Genomic DNA, 19,703 nt, shown 5'->3' with positions numbered 1-19,703 from the left:
AAATAGTCTTTGCATCTCTGTTCATTTGGATTTTTATAGCATAAAGTTTCTTTTCTCCAAAGTCGGTTTTGAATACGTGTGTGCCGCAGCTATGCACCACACTACAACCCTCCTGCTGCAATATAAATATGCATAAAGGGATTCATCTGAATCTCTTTCCTTCTGGAACTGACGGTCTATCCACATTCATGGCAGCATGTGGAGAGCCGATGCTGTGTGCCCGGCTAGCATGGGGGTAAATAGCCGTGTCGATGGAGATTCACTGCTTAGGCACGTAGAGTACAGGTCTGGTGGAACTCTAAGCCCTACACAGTTCTCCACACACCCAAACCATGCTCCCATACCCACCATTGAGTGTCCCACTGCCTCCCTGCTGCCGGAGCCTCTCCCCATTGCAGTGAAAGGCTCCAGCAGTGGGGAAGGGCTCTGGCAGTGAGGAGCTTTTCCCCGCTGCCTCCCCACTGCCAGAACCCTTCCCTGCCATGTGTAGCTACACACCTGCTTGTCAATGGGGTGTGTAGCTACACATACCTCACATGCTGAGTGCAGACAAAGCTTCAGGAAGACATTACGTAAGTCAGACTTTCTTGGTATGCCATTTCTAGTTTTCCCCAAACCAGAAACAGCATAAGCGTAGCCTCACAGTCCTGCAGTATTTCAGTGGAGGGCGGGGGGTGTTTCATAGGCCTGGAAGCAGGGAGTTTTCGCTGTAAAACTGAGCAGTTGTGAAGCCTCTGACAAGTATCATACAACTTAAGGATGGTCATACTGGGTGAGATCAGTGGCCCAACTAGCCCAGTATCCTGTCTTCCAACAGTGGCCAGTACCAGATGCTTCAGAGGCAATGAACAGAACAGGACGATTATTGACTGATCCATCCTCTGTCATCCAGTCCCAGGTTCTGGCAGTTAGAGGCTTAGGACACCCAGATCATCAAGTTGCATCCCTGACCATCTGGACTGATAGCCATTGATGGACCAATCCTCCAGGAACTGATCTAATTCTTTTTTGAACCCAATTAGACACTTGGCCTTTGCAGCATCCTCTGGCAACAAGTTTCCCAGGCTGACTGTGTGTTGTGTGAAGAACTACTTCCTCCGGTTTGTTTTAAACCTGCTGCTTATTAATTTAATTGGGTGATCCCTGGTTCTTTTATTATGGGAAGGAGCAAATAACACTTCCCTGCTCACTTTCTCCACACCAATCATTACTTTATAGATCTTTATCATATACCCCTTAGTCATCTTTTCCCTTCTCTTTGTCTTGTCCAATTCTAATATATCTTTTTTGAGATGTGGTGACCTAAACTGCACGTAGTATTCAAAATGTGGCATACCATCGATTTATACAGTGGCATTATGATATTTTCTGTTTTATTATCTATCACTTTCCTAATGATTCCCAACATTCTGTTCGCTTTTTTGACTGCTGCTGCACATTGAGTGGATCTACACAATGACTCCAAGATCTCTTTCTTGAGTGGTAACAGTTAATTTAGACCCCCATCATTATGTATGTATAGTTGGGATGATGTTTTCCAATGTGCGTTACTTTTCATTCCAACACTGAATTTCATCTGCTGTTTTGTTGCCCAGTCACCCAGTTTTATGAGCTCCCTTTGTAACTCCTCACAGTATTCTTTGGATTTACCTGTCTTGAGTAATTTTGTATAAAATCTGCAAATGTCAGAGCTACCTCACTACCCCTTTTTCCAGATCATTTATGACTATGTTGAACAGCACTGGTCCCAGTACAGATCCCTGGGGGACCTTGCTATTTACCTCTCTTCAGTCTGAAAACTGACCATTTATTCCTACCTTTTGTTTCCTGTCTTTTAACCAGTTACTGATCCACGAGAGAACCTTCCCTCTTACGCCTTGACAACTCACTTTGCTTAATAGCCTTTGGGGAGGAAACTTGTCAAAAGCTTTCTGAAAGTCCAAGTACACTATAGCCACTGGATCACCCTTGTCCACACGTTTGACCTCCTCAAAGAATTCTATTAGATTGGTGAGGGATGATTTCCCTTTACAAAAGCCAGGTTGACTCTTCCCCAACAAATCTTGTTCATCTATATGTCCGGTAATTCTGTTCTTTACTATCATTTTAACCAATTTGCCTAGTTCTGAAGTTAGGCTCACTGGGCTGTAATTACAAGGATCGCCTCTGGACCCTTCTTTAAAAATTTGCATCACATTAGCTATCCTCTAGTCATCTGGTACAGAGGCTGATTTAAGTGATAGGTTATTTACCTCAGTTATTGGTTCTGCAGTTTGATATTTGAGTTCCTTCAGAACTCTTCGGTGAATCCAATCTGGTCCTGGTGACTTATTACTGTTTAATTTATCAGTTTGTTCTAAAACCATCTTTATTGACACCTGGGACAGTTCCTCAGATTTGTCACCTAAAGAGAACAGCTCAGTTATCCCAGAAGTTGGTGGGGAGTTCTCCCCCTGATTTCAATGGGAGTGGGTTCAGACTCATAGGCTCTTTGGATATGTCTATGCAGTGAGCGGCAGTTAGTCTCACAGCTCGGGTCGACAGACGCAGGCTCGTGATTCTCAGGGTACCGCGCTAAGAATAGCTATGTAGATGTTTCAGAGTAGCAGCCATGTTAGTCTGTATTCACAAAAAGAAAAGGAGGACTTGTGGCACCTTAGAGACTAACAAATTTATTTGAGCATAAGCTTTCGTGAGCTACAGCTCACTTCATCTGATGCATTTGGTGAAAAATACAGTGGGGAGATTTATATACACACAGAGAACATGAAGCAATGGGTTTTATCATACACACTGAAAAGAGAGTGATCACTTAAGATGAGCCATCACCAGCGGGGGGGGAGAGGGGGTAGGAGGAAAACCTTTCATGGTGACAAGCAAGGTGGGCCATTTCCAGCAGTTAATAAGAATGTCTGAGGAACAGTGGGGGGGTGGTGGAGGGGAGAAATAACATGGGGAAATAGTTTTACTTTGTGTAATGACTCATGCACTCCCAGTCTCTATTCAAGCCTAAGTTAAATGTATCCAGTTTGCAAATTAATTCCAATTCAGCAGTCTCTCGTTGGTGTCTGGTTTTGAAGTTTTTTTGTTGAAGGATAGCCACTCTCAGGTCTGTAATCGAGTGACCAGAGAGATCATAGAATCATAGAATATCAGGGTTGGAAGGGACCCCAGAAGGTCATCTAGTCCAACCCCCTGCTCAAAGCAGGACCAAGTCCCAGTTAAATCATCCCAGCCAGGGCTTTGTCAAGCCTGACCTTAAAAACCTCTAAGGAAGGAGATTCTACCACCTCCCTAGGTAACGCATTCCAGTGTTTCACCACCCTCTTAGTGAAAAAGTTTTTCCTAATATCCAATCTAATTGGTTGATTGGTTAATTGGTAGATTGAAGTGTTCTCCGACTGGTTTTTGAATGTTATAATTCTTGACATCTGATTTGTGTCCATTTATTCTTTTACATAGAGTCTGTCCAGTTTGAACAAACTAGAACAAAATAGTACTACTCATGCATGTTCCGCAATGAACTACATACATCCAGGCTGAATACCCAGAGTGTGCTGCTGAAGGTACCAGGTACATCTTGCTACATGCAGCTTAACGTGCCAGGTATTTCTGAGAGCATGTGCCATGCGGCCAGATATACTAGGTACTTCACGGCAGAATGCACACTAAACAATGTGCATCTTCTAGTAGCAAGGTACACCAGGTAGGATACTTGTAACCAAGTGGGATTCATTACTCGAGACTTCTAATGACATTCTAAAAACTCTAAATGATTTTGCACAGAAAAATATCAGGGTTTGTATGATTAGTGTTATTGCAACATGACTGATGAACTCAACAAAAGGTCAGTCCACTTCTTCCAGAACTGAGACTGGCCCCTAGTCTGTATTTAATTTACAGGGTCTATTCATTCCATGTGTTATGTTTTATTGAAAGGAAAGACATGTGACTTGCAAATGATGCCACAAGAAGACAACCTGTCAGGTTCCAACGACACAAGCGCTGATCCATCAGTGTTCTTCCTGACGGGCATCCCAGGGCTGGAAGCTCTGCATCTCTGGATCTCCATCCCATTCTCCTCAGTGTTCACCATGATCCTTCTAGGAAACTGCACCCTCTTGTACGTTATCAAGACAGACCCCTCCTTACACAAGCCCATGTTCTATTTCCTCGCTGTGCTGGCCGTCATCAACCTGGTTTTATCCACGACCACCGTGCCGAAAATACTGAGCATCTTCTGGTTTAATTCCAGGAAGATTAGCTTTAATGCCTGCCTAGTGCAGATGTTTATCATTCACTCGATGTCCATGATGGAGTCTGCTCTGCTGCTGGCCATGGCCTTCGACAGGTATGTGGCCATCTGCAACCCCTTGAGATATGCCACCATCCTGACCAATTCCATGATAGCAAAGATCGGGCTGGCGGCTTTGGCCCGGGCTGTTCTGTTCATGGTCCCTTTGCCCTTCCTCGTCAGGAGGCTGCCCTTCTGCCAGTCCCATGTCATCTCCCATTGCTGCTGCGATCACATGGCTGTGGCGAAGCTGGCTTGTGCCAGCACTACGATCAATAACATTTATGGGATCATCGTAGCTATCTTCATTGTGGGGCTGGATCTGCTGTTCATCGTCCTGTCATACGCCAAAATCCTAAGGACTGTCTTAAGCCTGGCGTCCAAGAAAGAGCAGCTCAAGGCTTTCGGCACCTGTGTTTCCCACCTTTGCGCCATTTTAGTGGTCTATGTACCAGGGGTTCTCTCTTCAGTAATTCACAGGTTCAGCCACCAAATCGCCCCGTACGTACATGTCCTGATGGGCACTTTCTACCTCCTCTTTCCTCCCATTATGAACCCCATCGTGTATGGTGTGAAAACCAAACAGATTCGTGACAGAATTCGTCTCCTGTTCAGAGGGAAAAGCTTCTAGCCTGCACCTTGTGTGGAGTCTAGTGCTGGGAAATGCATCAGCAAGTGACCCACCCCCCTAATGCACAGGGATCATTAGTGCTGATGTATCTTTCTGCAGCATCTTGCATCTTGAACAATTTTAAAGCTCTTCACAAACCATGGAGTGAAAGGTCTGTACATGCTGGTGTGGGAATGCTGTCACCTTTGCATGGGGTGCAGCATATAGTCCCCGTGCTCTGCCTGAGGTGTGGTGGTCACCACAGAAGTTACACTTGGCTGTGATCCTGCCTCATTTGTCCATCACTAGCAAGAGGGCCAGGTCCTGCCTGTAGGGAGGTTAAGTATCTTACCTAACCTCACCCAGCAGCCCAATGACTGAACTAGGAATTGATCCTAGGTTTCTGGTATCCCAGTGCAGTGCTCTATCCACTAAGCCTTGCTGCCTCCATGACAATGAGATTTTTTCAATTTTAATGAGATGATTTCATGTCTTGTAACACGTGTGACATAGGGTTTGTCTCATAGCCAGTTCCCTACCCTATTATCTTTCAATCTAACTGAAAAATCTTGAATAGAACTTCAATACAGTTCAGCACCTAAGTTTTGGCTGAAATAAGGCCCAGCCCAATTCTTATGAAATCAGTGATCTGAAGAAGAACTCTTCAAACTCAGCTCAGATCTCAGATTATTTTAGCCCTATACACCCTGCTTTCACATCCAGGGGTGGCCAACCTGCTCCTGAGAAGGAGCCAGAATTGACCAGTGCATATTGCCAAAGAGCCACAGTAACATGTCAACAGCCCCCCGTCAGCTCCCCCACCTGCCTGCCAGCAGCCCTGCTGATCAGCACCGCCTCCTCCTTCCCCATGCCTCCTGCGGGGTGCAGGAGACTCTAGGGGGAAGGGGGAGGAGTGAGGGCACGGCAGGCTCAGGGGAGGGGGTGGGAAGGGGTGGAGTGGGGGCAGGGCCTGTGGCAGAGCCAGGGGGTGAGCAATGAGCAACCCCCAGCACACTGGAAAGTTGGCGCCTGCAGCTCCAGCCCCAGAGTTGGTGCCTAGACAAGGAGCCGCATATTAACTTCTGAAGAGCCGCATGGGGCTCCAGAGCCGCAGGTTGGCCACCCTGCTCTAACCTCTGAGAACCGAATGTCTCTGCCCTACCCCTTCCCCTGAGGCCCCACCCCCTCCCACCTGTATCTCCCCCACTCCCGTCGCTCACTCCCCATCCCCCATGACTCACCTGCCAACTTCAGAGCTGGGCTGGGAGGGTCTGATGCGGAGTCTACCTGCCTGTCCAAATCAGAGTGCTGGGGTGGGAAATCGGGGCACAGCAGGTCAGACAGGTTCAAGCCCCGGCCAGCGCCGGTACCTTCTTGGGTTCGGGAGCAGCCTGGTTGCTCCAGGCTCCAGCCGCAGTTGCTGCTCTTCCCGCCCGCTGGTGACGGAGGCTGGATGCTGACAGTTTCCCTTTCCGACCGGACATTCCGGTCAAAAACCGGAAACCTGTCACCACCTGGCAGCCCTGCTGCAGACACCCCCCAGTAACCGGGTGAACCCCACAGTCACCCACTGCCCGAGAATCAAGGAAAGGACACAGGGGCCACCAGAGCTGGGCAGAGGGACTGGGCCCAGCTGTTACCTATGTTGGTCCAGATCATGACATTGTCCAGGTGGAAGCAGAGTGACACAGTTCAGCCCCGGTCTCTGGGGGGGCAGCAGGGCTGATACTCCAGGGGACCCAACAGCCATGGATCATGGGGTGTGGCTTGGAGCAGGAACAGCCATGAACCCTCCAGCCACCTGGGAACCACCTCCTCTCGGGGCCGGCCCCTTCTCGCCCACCCCCGGCAGCTCTGCTTTGCCCTCTGCCACCCACCAGAGACGCTGGGCTTCTCCGGACCTGGGTGGGGGCCATCGCCAGACATCACCCCACCAGCATGGGGGCTGGGGCCAGCACCTGGCACAGGACTCCTCATCGCTGTCCACTTCCCAGTTGTGCATGGCGGTGCCGGGTTCCTTGCAACTGGGATGCGGCCTGCCCAGCTTGGGGTCTGTGACTCCAGCTGTTTGGGGTGGGGGGGCGGCTAAACCTTTAAATTGTTCCCCCCATTAGTATCCTATGCAGTTTGGGCGCCAGCGCCCCCCATAGTCCTCGAAACTCGACCAATGCCCCCCTGGCACTATGGGGAAAGGGCCTCAGGCAGGGGTGAGGAGCCATGGCGGAGCTATGTCATGGAGGCTGAGCAACCATTTCTCTTTATGCTACCCCAGAGACTGCCATTTTCCACGGAAAATGGGCCATAGGATCTCTGCAGTGATGTCTATGGGTGGTTATTCAAACTATCTGGAATTGTTGATAAATTGTATTGTTTGACCACACTTTGATTCATTATTTTGTTATGAAATATCCTCAAGATCCCAAATAAACAATGTCAGGCAGGTTTATTAATATGGAGCAGGAAAAAGGTTTGATACGATACCAGTCTCCAAAGAGCCGTCCAGTATGCTCCCCCCAGGTACAAATTTCAGCTGCTATTATTTATATGATTTTACAAGTTACACATATTGACAACTTTCCTATCTGCTTGTGCCAATGCTTAGTTAAGTAAATGCAAGGTATTTGGGAATACTAAGCATAAGTGAATGAACAGGATTATGTTACAGGCCATTTCAGTGATATCACTGTTAAGAACATAATAACGGCCATAGTGGGTCAGACCAAAGGTCCATCTAGCCCAGTATCCTGTCTGCTGACAGTGGCCCATGCCAGGTGCCCCAGAGGGAATGAACAGAACAGGGGATCATCAAGTGATCCATCCCCTGTCGCCCATTCCCAGCTTCTGGCAAACAGAGGCTAGGGACACCATCGCTACCCATCCTGGCTAATAGCCATTGATGGACCTATTCTCCAGGAACTTATCTAGTTCTTTTTTTAACTTATCTAGTTCTTTTGTTACAACATTTGTGGTTAATGTTATTGGTAGTTAATCCATGCTACTAGTATATATATGGTGCAGATAATACATATTATGAATGTGATGTATATATATATGCTATACAGCACATATTAGTCAACAGGAACAAGGGTGATAGAAAAGTAGAGCAAGACTTTTTCACGAGTATTTTATACACACACACACGCGCACACACACACACACAGAGACAGTACTCTGTTTCATTTATTTATTGTCAGTATCAGAAAGTGAACTTTAAATACTTTGTGCATGAGGTCACTCTGGTAAGGATTTGGGGAGTTTCAAAGTGCACTTTGAGGCAGGTAACCCTTCCTTGCCCCCCCTCTCGACCTGGTGCATTGTGCTGCTGTGTGGTAGGGTTAAACCACTTGGGACAGACTCTCAAATATTCAGACACCACAACTAAGGCCAGATTTCCAAAAAAAAAAAAAGGTTGGCACCCAACAGCGTCCATGGTGGCACTTTTGGGACAGAAGAGCCCAGCACTCAGTACTTTTTCTGGTGCCTAAATAGCCCCGGGTGTGTTGCTCCATCTCAGAGCTGACTGAACTTCACTGGCAGATACAGCATTTGTTCCTGCAGCATGGACGTCCGTGGCTGTGGCTGTGTGTGTCAGTAATAAAGGCCAGAGTCCAGCAAAGCAAGAGAAAGTGAAAGGAGCCTTCACACTCCACACACGGGGCCGAGTGAGGACAAGGTCAAGGCCAAGATCACCTTCCGGCCAGCAGCACTAAACTTGTGTAGTGGACAGTGTACAGCTCCCTATGAATCGGAGGTGGAGTTCCCATTCCAGCGTACACAAAACCTCCACAACCATGCTGTCAAAGTTACTCAGAAAACCTCTCCTGCATCCTCTGCTTCCTGATTGCTCAGCAGCCCCCTCCTGCTCAGCTTAGAAGCTTTTCCCTCGGAACAGGAGAAGCAGCCAGTCACGAATCTGTTTGGTTTTCACACCGTACATGATGGGGTTCATCATGGGAGGAAAGAGAAGGTAGAAGTTGGCCAGCAGGATGTGTACATGCCGGGCGACGTGGTGCCAGAACCTGGGTATTGTTGAGGAGAGGACCACAGGGATGTAGAATATTAAGATGGCGCAAAGGTGGGAGCCACACGTGCCGAAAGCCTTGAGCTGCTCTTCCTTGGACGCAGGCTTAAGACAGCCCTTAGGATCTTGACATACGATAGGGAGATTAACATCAGATCCAGCCCCGCGATGAAGAGAACTACCATGATCGCATAGACATCATTGACCCTGGTGTCAGCACAGGCCAACTTCACCACGGCCATGTGCTCGCAGTAGCAATGGAAGATGACTTGGGACCCGCAGTAGGGCAACCTCCTGAGGAGGAAGGGCAGAGGGACTATTAGTAGAACAGCCCGGGCCAAAGCCGCCAGCCCGATCTTTGCTATCACTGAATTGGTCAGGATGGTGGCGTACCTCAGTGGGTTGCAGATGGCCACGTACCTGTCGAAGGCCATGGCCAGCAGCAGACCAGACTCCAGGGTGGAGAACGAGAGAATGAAAAACATCTGCACCAGGCAGGCATTAAAGCTGATCTCCCTGGAATTAAACCAGAAGATGCTCAGTATTTTCGGCCCGGTGGTTGTGGATAAAACCAGGTTGATGATGGTGAGCATGGCGAGGAAATAAAACATGGGCTGATGGAGGGAGGGCTCTGTCTTGATAACATACAAGAGGGTGAAGTTTCCTAGAAGGGCCATGGTGAACATGGAGCAGAAGGGGATGGAGATCCAGGGGTGCAGAGCTTCCAGCCCCAGGATGCCTGTCAGGAAGAACACTGATGGATCAGAGCCTGTGCCATTGGAACTTGACAGGTTGCCCTGCAGGAGCATCCTCTGCAAGTTTCACAACAACATTTGTCCTGTTCATAAAACATAAGAGATGGGATGAACAGACACTATACACGTGTGAGATGCCACACTCCACTCTGGCTCACGGGGTACAACTCCTTTGGGAATGGATGACAAGGTCTGGAGCTAATAGAAACATTGATTGGGTGGTAAATATTGAGGAGGTCAAATTAACGAAAGCCTGGATCCAGGGGTTTAAGTACAAAGTGATAAGATATCAGCTACTGCAGGGCTCTTGAATCTGGCAGGCAAAGGCATAAGAAGTTCTAGTGACTGGAAGTTGAAGCCTTCAGAGTGCAAACTGTGAATAAGATGCAACTTGCTACTGGAACTAAGATGGAATTAACCAGTTCAAGAGAACCATCAGAGGCTTCATAAGTTCTCTGTGGCTCAGGGTCTTTCAATAGAGATTGGATGTTCTCAGAGAGATGTTCTAGCTCAACCACAAGTTACTGGGCTGCACGCAGGAATCATTGGGTGGATTCTTTGGCTTGTGATATGCAGGAGGTCAGGCTAGATGGCCATAATGGACCCTTCTTGCCTTAAAAATCTACCACTCTATTATTTCAATGTCCACTTCCGTCAGGTCTGGAGTTGGCACTACACATCAGATCTGTGACACCAACCCTTTTCTTCAGAAGACTTTCCAATTTTCCCTGCATGCCTTTGCATTACCTTTTCTGTTATCATGAGCGTTTCTTTCAGTGCCATCACCATGTTACCTGAATGCTTGTGGGAGACAAAATGAACTTCATACTTCATTTACATCTGCAGCTTTCAGATTTCAAATTATTTATTTTGCAATTTTCGAGCGTTAGACACTTGTGCAAGATCTACCCAGATTAGCCCCAACCCACAAAATGTATCAAGCAAATCAGCCGAAACCAGATAGTCTAGATCTTAGCAAAACCCTTCCCTCCCTCAGACAGTGACCCACCCCATGACTTCTAGACTTGCCAGGGGAGAAGTTCGGAGAGTAGATATGGGCTTTGCAACATGATTAGGATATTTTTGACCAAGGTTGAGTAGGGACTGATTTCCAGGGGAAGCACCCTGACCCCAGCCTATTGACTCTTACATTGGGGAGCAGGCAGGGGAAGGGGGCGAACTCATTGCCTTTGTTGCCAAGCCCTCTCTTCTCCCCCAGCTCTATCAGCTGACAACACCTCCAGCCTCACAGTCACTCGGGGCTACAACCTGGAAGACGTCTTTGACCCCTCCGACCTGCGTGTGCAGGGTATATCCAAGTCCTGTCACATCACTCTCCATCGTGTTCCTAAGATCTGACCCTTCTATCTACACAACAAAAACTCTCCTCCATCTCCAGCCCCTCATCATCTCCAGCCTTGGTTCTGGCAACTTCCTCCACTCTGGTCCACATGCCCCTTCTCACATACTCAAAGCATGAAATCCCTCCACAGGCTCCTTCTCCTCATCCTCAGGGCCCTTTGCAGCTCCGTCTCCTTACTAATCCACTCAGTTCCTTTCTTGTGTTTTCCCCTCTCCCCTCCACTCTGCCAGGGACTGACCACCGACCTGTCTGCTTCACCCATGCTGCCTTCCTCATATAGAACATCCTCCCTGAACCAGCGCGCTCCCCATTCCTGCTTCATTCCCATCCTCAAGACCCACTCAGCCAAGGAATAAGGGACCATCGGCTAGAGCTGATGTGCATGTATTTAACATAACAGATGCATATAATGGTAGGAAAAAATGGTCCATATTGTGGTTTGTATTCCTTTATCTCCCCCTCCAGAGGGCTTGTTACAGAGGGCTTAATGTTGATGAAGAAAAGTCTCTGTGCACGCATGCATGTGTGAGAGTGTGTGTGTGTGTGTGTGTGTGTGTATGTGTCTGTATAGCGCCTTGCACATTCTGAGTGATATCGGAAGGTCAATAATTCTCAATATTTAGAGAATGTACAACATCACCCCAAACTTCCCAATCATTTGGTGGAGGAATTTTAACATGTGGCTCCTGGCTCCATCCCGTCATTAGCTTTTAGGGCTTTCCACCTTTGTTTGCACCCACGATGATCTGCCAGCAGGAATGTAGTATGGAGGCCTTTACACACCTGATTTGTGGGGGCAGTTATTTCCAGATGCAAATTGTGCCTTCAGAAAGAAAGGCCAGGTTTTTTAAAAATAGCAAGCTTCAAATGTAATCCGCATAGTCTCTTGCACATAAACAGCATTCCATAACCCTTTTCAGAACCCAGGCACCTTAACAGAAAGGAACTTAGACCAACGCTGAAGTCAAGAGAGGTAATTTGCCTGTGAAACATCTAAAGAGCCACTCAGCACCATATTCGCAATCTTGGGTGTTGAAAGTATTTGCCTTCATCCATGCTTGGGCACATAGCTTGATTTTTAGGAGGTGCTGAACACCCATCAGCTCCCATTGAAAATCACTCGTTTAGGGGAAAATCTAGATTATTCATTCTAAATATAGACTATAGATGCCTAGCAATAGGCACCCAAGCTGGACCAGGTGGGGCACAATACGAATTGGCAGATGAAATAGGAAATTAAAATATACAGCAGCAGAATTTGGATCAGGTTTTGAACTTGCCCAGAATGTGGGTGTGTTTTGATTCTATGATTCTATGATTCTATGATCTGAGGTTCTGCTTCAGACCTGTCTATGGCTACAGAACAATCCAATTCCTTTGCCCTCACAAATTGGATTCTGTGGGCAAACTCCCCAGAATCCTGCAGTGCTCCCCTTCTTTCCTAGGGCATCAGTCTCCCTCATGGGCTGTGTGAGGTCCACATGCTCACCTGCAGCTACCTGCCTTTGGTGGATTTATAGCCAGGGTGAGAGAACTCACCTCCTCCCTGCAGGGGGGTCTTGCAGTTCAGCTGGGAATCTCTGTTTCCACTTTGTCCTCCCCACCCATCTCTGGCAGACAGAGTTAACTCTTTCTTTTCAGACTTGGGAGAAAAGAAACTGTTCCTGCATCGTGGGAATGAGAGAGACAAAAGACATTTTCGGTCCCTTTTAGACCATGATCCCTCAGCCATTGCAGAACTGATCACTACAGCAGATTCCCCAGTGCTCTGCCCAATCTCGTTTTAACCCAAGCAATGAACCCTCCACCACTTCCCTTAGGAGGCTGTATCCACCCCGGTGAGACCACTAGTGCCCCGAGTACCTCCTCCGGCTACACAAGAGGGTCACCCTGGCCAGACAAGTCAACTTCAGCTGCTTTCTGGCTGAATATTTAACAGTCCCCGGTCATTACGAATACAAGCTAGCTACTGAACGCCACTCACAGGGAGAGGCCTCAGGAGTTTGAAAAGGCAATACAGCCTCATACATATTTACTCGACAGCTGGCCTCCTAATGTTATTATTTTTAGTTTGCAGTGGGATAGTGCTCAGAGGTCTCAGCCTGGAAACCGAGCCCCATCATGCAAGGTGCTGTACACATGTGTAAGGAAAAGGTGCCCTACAGAGTTTCCAATCTGTGTCGATGTTTCAGTTCCTGGGAGCGGTGAACTTCCAGAGGGGAAGAAATCTTACCTCATTTCAGCCCTACATTCCCCTGAGGCATTCAATGACCCAGTGAACAATGCAGACCAATGGGGAGACATTCTGTGCAATGAGTGGATCCTCTTGACTTTAAATAAGTCTACACTGAAAACAAGCCAAAACATGGCAGCGTCTCAGAGCCCAGGTCAATTGAGTCTGGCTCGCGGGGTTCAGGCCACGGCACTCAAAAAAGCAGTGAAGAAGTGTGACGCAGCAGGGAGCAGGGAGTGTTGACCTGGGAATGTGGCTGGGGAGTTTCACTGGGGATGGGATACCTGAGAGCCTGTAACCTGAGCCAGGAGGGGGCGGGGGAGGTAAGCCTGCTGCGGGGGGGCAGGGGGGAGGTTGGTTTCAGTTTGGTGCTGGGTGGTGGAACGCAGGCAACCCCAGCGCTGGGGTCTAAGCTCCCTGCCCCCCCAGAAGGACTTGACTGAGGGGTCCTGGTTGTACCCCCAAGCTCTGTTTTAGACTGTGTTCCTATTGTCCAATAAACCTTCCATTTTACTGGCTGGCTGAGAGTTACAGTGAATCCCAGGAAGAGGGGTGCAGGCCCCAGACTCCCCCTCACTCCATGACAAGAAGTTCCGGCTCAGACTGAAGTCCGGGCTCTGGGCCTTCCCCCTTCACCAGCTTTTAGAGCCCCGGTTCCAGCCCAAGCAGAAATGGCTACACTGCTATCTTTAGCCCTGTACCATGAGCCCAAGTATGTTCACCCAGACTCTACGACTTGCTCCCCAGGGGAGGGGGGTTTACGGTATAGACGTACCCTAAGAAGAGGCAGTTTCATGGCAGTGCTGGCACTTCCTGACCACATTCCACCTGCCAATATAGCAAAGCAACCATTCTTGTGAAATTTTAGCTCTTTCTCTTCCATTTCTAGCTGGACCCCAGAAGGGATGAGGTGCAGTGAAAACAAAAAATAATTCAGTGGGGTGGAGTTCCCTCGGCTTTTCAAAACCTTCCAAAAGACTTGGTTGATTTTAAACTTGGGACCAAGATTTGGGGGATTTCTTATCCCAAGTGGAAATTCCAATAGGCTCCATAGGAATCCTTGAACTGGTCTTTCCCTCCTCTCTGTTGATGTCTTCTGGCCTGTGTAGATTTTTACTGGTCTCTCTTGGTTTCCACTGGAGGATCTATAGCTGAAAGAACCAGTAGATCTGTTACAAATCTTAGTCTGCCATTTGCAACCAGGTGAAAATTTGCAACGGGAATTTCCACTAGAGATTCCGGCACTCCTGGACTGTGTATACGTAGCCAGCACTGAAATGCCGCCACATATCGGTTTGACTGTGACAGTCATTGGGCACCAGCTACTCATCACACCTGGTTAGCACAGAAAGTGTAGAAGATTGTCACATCCACTACCACATCCCCTACCAGGGGAAACTGAGGCTGCCGGAATGTAACGATCCAAGCTGGAATTTACTCAAGGTACCAGGCTTCTCCCAGCCCCGGTCTTGCTGAATGTGAGCTGTTCTAGAGACTGCACAGCTGATGCTCCCAAAACTCAACAGAAAGACCGAGGGACTTGCCCAAGGTTACCTGTGTCCTAGTCAAGAATAGATCGCAGACCTCTTAAATTACTGCCCTAACCACTGGGTCGTTCTCTCTCTTCTGCTACTGTGCTTCTCCTCATCTGGGAATGTCACCAAGGTGCCAGCCCAGATAGCGGGGTCTGTGTTCCAGGGGGTAGAGTGGAAGGCAGATAATTCAACCCTAGAACTCTACCTTGCATCCACCATCCACCATTCTACAGAGGGACAGAAAAGGAGTTGTAGAATTGTCTGCTTTTCCCTGGTCTAGAGGTGGGCCCAACTAGAAATGCCCTTTTCCTGCTGCTAGAACACAGCGGTTTACATGCCTTGCCAGGCAGGAACCTAGAAGTCCCCAGACCAGATCCATCTAGTCCAGTATGTTGCCCTCATCACTGGCCAATTCCCGATGCCGCAGAGGAAGGTTCCTGATACCTTGCAGAGGACAGTTTTGGAATGACTTGTCCAAAAGTCTCTCCTTCTCCCCCTCAGTTAGTGTCAGACATGCAAGAACCCAGCAGAAGTTCCCACATCTCTTTGTCCTTCTTGCATGAACAGAGAGCAACAATACCCGAAGTCCAAAGGTGCAAACAATTCAATGTTTATTGGGGTGAACTTCCAGCAAGCTTAAATCCAAGTTCCTTTTTCCTTATTTTTGAATCCCAACTTACTTCCTGTTTGTCCCTAATTTATATAGTAATATTCTCAGCTACACCTTAACCAATCATTTTACTGAAATTTATCTAACCAATCCTAACATATTGTAACATAATTCTCTAACCGTTTATATCCCACCACCTTAATTAGTTTACACCCAGCAAAATTAATTATACAGCAGACAGAAACAATCACAGAACCAGACAGAGACCATGCAAATAAGAGCAAAGTGGTGATTTTGATTCTTTCTTTTATACCTCTATAACTAACTAAATGATAAACATATACCTACATTCTTAAAGTTTAGGCCTTTATAGACAGGCCTGAATATCTATATCCTAACACTCATACCTAAACAGAGCCCTGAACATGCAGGGACAAGTCTTCAAATGTCATATACACTTTTGCACATGCACTCCCTTAGTTGTGCAGATCCCCTCATGCAGACATGCCTTTTGGGGTATTTGCACACTTATACTAGGCACACACACCCTAGCATGTCCTCTCTTGAAGATCCATCGCATACTATTGAATCGATATGTAGCTATTAAGCCAAGGGCCTGTAAAATAGGAATGGGTTAATTTACTGCTACTATTTGTGGCTATTCCCTGTGCCTGATTGCAGATTTTCTTCTGTAATGAAGAAAGGCTCTGAATTCCCAGCTGGGGGAGGAAAGAGGATTTCTTTAAGAGGTATAAATACCCCCATATGGGTTGTCCTGGCAGACTGGAGAATCACACAGATTGTGTGTGACTGTAGCATATACTGAAGGTGAAGAAGATACAGATGGATTCAGGTGAGTTGGGGTAGTATGAATTTTATCAGGGGCCCTGTTAATGCATAATTTTTAAATGGACTGGAAAACTTTGGGCCAAATACTTTTGTCAGTCACGCTGGTGTAAATGTAAAATAATCCCACTGATTAAAGCAGAGCTACTGTGGATTTACAGCAGAGTAACTGAGTAGAATTTGGTTCTTTATGAATGAACTCTTTAATAACATGGAAAAAAGGCCTTATGAGAATGGGAAGTCCTCAGAATTCAAGAAACGCCAATTTTAACACAACCTGAATTCTGCCCCCTTTGTATGAATTTCTTAGTCTTTAATGATTTGATTGCAAATTATTCCTCAATTAACACAACCTCAACCGTTCTTTTCTACAGCCTTAGACACATACATGTGTGGCAACACCTTGCAATTCTCTTTTCTCCCATGTATACTTGTGTAAGGGGATTGTTGCCCCCTTACTAACATTCAGTGGGGGCGTTTTAGTTGCTAGCTCCCAGTACTAAAAAGGGGGAAGGGTCAATGGGGAGTTAGGACCCTGAGACTGACAGCCCCCAGGAACAATGGGGAGAGGCCAATGCTCCAGGTCAGCCTGAATGATGGCAGGCAGGCTAATCAGGAAGTCAGGAGAACAGGGAGGTCCCGTCCTCCGTGTAAGCTGGATTTGCCTGGGTCAGAAAGAGGGGCCGAGCTAAGGAGAAAGCAGGGGCCCAAGCTGAGCTGGGGAGCAGAGCTGTGCCAGGTCCAGAGGGACCAGAAAAGCAGTCCAGGGAGAGCAGATCCTGTCCTGGGAGCAGAGCTGCAGTCCCAAAGCCAGAGGCACAGCCCAGAGAGCAGACTTGCCCTGGGAGCAGAGCTGCAGCAACCAGAGCCAGAGGGGCCAGAGAAGCAGCCCAGGGAGCTGGAGGCAGAGCCGCAGCCGTGCTGAGGCAGCTGGAGCAGTCTGGAGCTGGGTGCGCTGAGCAGCTGGGGAGAGCGAGGGGGACCCTGGGCAGTGGGCCCAGCACAGATAGATGCCACAACCAAGAGGCGCTGCAGGCCAGGCTTGGATCGTAACCCCGACAGGGCGGGGGCGACACTGGGAAGAAGGGTCCTGCCACTTAGAGCCTGAGAGCCTGTGGCCACCACCAGAACAAGTGTCCAACCCACAGCATCCCTGCAGCACGGCCAGGGCCTGAGCAGGAGGCATCTTACAAGGAGCAGACAGTGAACTGCCCTGGCGTTCCAGAGACGCTGTTTGTGATGTTCCCTGCCACAGAGCGGGGTGACGTGTTTCCTTTAACCTTTCCCATTTTCCATTATTCTTTTTAAAATTAATTGTTTAAGTAACTTGCATTTTCTTTAACTTGTATGTAATGGTCAGTGGGTCAGAGAAGTGCCCAGTGCAGAGACCCCCAGACTGTACTCAGTCTCAGGGTCCTAGCCTCTGTCCTAGGTTGGGGGTTGAGCCCCCCAGGAATGCTAGGCCCAGCCTTGTTGAAGTTACGAGGGCTCTGCCAGACAGGAGAGTGGAAGGGGAGCCCTCAAGGGTACGGAGGCCACTGGGTAAAGGAAGTGAGAGCAAGGACTCAGATCCTTTCACTAGCCCACTTCACTGGGGTAGTGCAGAAGCCAGGAAAGTTCCCCAGAAGAGCGGGACTATTCCCCTGCTTACACTTGCACTACTTTTGTCATCATAACAGTCCACTCTGCGTCTCTTTGGTGACGTTGACTTTTTTCTATAAATTCACTTCTCTGCAAGGTCTGTTTTTAAATACATTTCAGCAGCAGCAGCCATGGTCTCCCTGATTTCTTTCCAACCAGCAGCTCAGACTTCCTGCTGTAATACTGATCCACAGTAAGGTAATTATCGGCCTCTCACTGGTGTGAAACGTAGGAAGATCCTCACAAGGGACCTGGGGGGTGTTGTGTGACAATTCTGGCATTTTCCAAACCAGAAATACCATCAATCAGCCCAGCTTTTCTCACCGGTCTGCTGTATTCCAGGGCAGTGCATGGAGCATAGCATCGGGAGGTAGGAATTTTAACTGGGACTCTCTCGAGCTTTGAGGTTTCTTGCTCATAAGTAACAGCCCAAATATGCATCTTGGAAGCCAGTGGGAGTTTTTCCACTGCCTTCAGTGGAAGCAGGATCAGAGCCACGGCCTCTTTGTCTCACATTCCCCATCTCTGGAAGCAGATTAGCACTACTCGCGCCTGTCGCCAGAGGGACTATGTACATCCAGGCAGAATGCCCAAACTGTGCAGCTCAATGTGCCGGGAGCTTCATGGGAAAACGAAGGCTACTCATGGGCGCAGAGCCCAGACAAACTGGGGCCAAGCTCTCTTCAAACTCCGGCCCCCCGGTGCCGTACTGCTGATAGCAGCGGGGACAGGCATCCAGAAGGCTGCTACTAAAGGGGCCAGGGACCTCTCAAGAGAACACACTTGCTGTGCTGGGGCATGTATCTGCCACGGCTAAGACCATGCGTCTGCCTGTATTGAGCACATCCAGGGAGGAGACATGTTCCAGCCCATCACTAAGGGACCACATTGGCGGCACAGAGGGGGCAGACAAGAACTAGAGAGGGAAGGGTTAAAAATTCAAAGTTAACGCCCCTCAGCTCCTGTTCTGGTTTTTACCAATACAGGGAAGCTTTCCTCAGGCAAATGACTGGTCATCAAATGCTACAGCCCCATCTGCACAGAGCTTTACTGCAATTCATTTATTACCATGTGGGCTTCCATTTCTGGGGACTTTTTAAAATCTCCAACCTGTTTTGCATTTAAAAAAAATTGCAATTATTTTGCACTTAAAGTTAATGAGATGCAGTTAGCTACGAAAGGGTCCAAAGAGTTGGCTGTGGGGGGCTATTGGAACCCACAATCAAACCTGTCTAAAGTGTGTGCAGAGGGACAAAGTGAGGGAGGGAATATCTTTTATTGGAGCAACTTCTGTCGGCGAGAAAGAGACCAGGTTCTGGGTGACACAGAGGTCTGTGTCTCTCTCTCACCAACAGAAGTTGGTCCAGTAAAGATATTCCCGCACTCACCCGGCCTCTCTAATAGCCTGGGACCAATACGGCTATGACAAGGCTGCATAAACCGCGTACGTTTATCAACAGGCCTCGTTCCTAAGCTGTGTCCATGTGGCACTGACTGGTCACACGCTGCTACTGGCTCTTCTCTTTGGTTCCGGCTATCAGTAGCCAATAATACATTTTCATGTAAACAATGGCTGGCAACTATCTGCCATAGGGCTATTATGTGCTTGCCAGGGACAGGGGAAGTGGTCCCTGCAATCCTGGATGGGAATGGAGGAGCGCACCCAACAATGGCTCTGTCTCAGATGCCGTGTAAATGTTTGGGAACCTATAGCAAAGCGCTGGCCTTGGGCAGATGTGCGTTGATGCGCCCAGGGCAGGCCGGAAAGGCCCTGGCCCTTTCCAGCTGGGAGCTG

The 19,703-nt window shown here is 48.3% G+C and overlaps 1 protein-coding gene and 1 pseudogene across 1 annotated transcript; one reads left to right on the top strand and one right to left on the bottom strand.

The window, feature by feature from the left end:
* The first annotated feature begins 3,962 nt into the window (after nucleotides 1-3,962).
* LOC119862847 (olfactory receptor 52K1-like) lies at nucleotides 3,963-4,925 on the top strand. The gene has a single exon (XM_038420256.1). The coding sequence runs from the start codon at nucleotides 3,963-3,965 to the stop codon at nucleotides 4,923-4,925; it is 963 nt and encodes a 320-aa protein (XP_038276184.1).
* Nucleotides 4,926-8,772: 3,847 nt separating this feature from the next.
* On the bottom strand, nucleotides 8,773-9,734 carry LOC119862637 (annotated as a pseudogene).
* Nucleotides 9,735-19,703: the final 9,969 nt, after the last annotated feature.

The sequence above is a fragment of the Dermochelys coriacea genome, chromosome 1 (assembly GCF_009764565.3).
Source record: "Dermochelys coriacea isolate rDerCor1 chromosome 1, rDerCor1.pri.v4, whole genome shotgun sequence".
NCBI lineage: Eukaryota > Metazoa > Chordata > Testudines > Dermochelyidae > Dermochelys > Dermochelys coriacea.
Note: the sequence above shows the minus strand (reverse complement) of the source record. Positions and strands in the feature narration are given on the sequence as shown.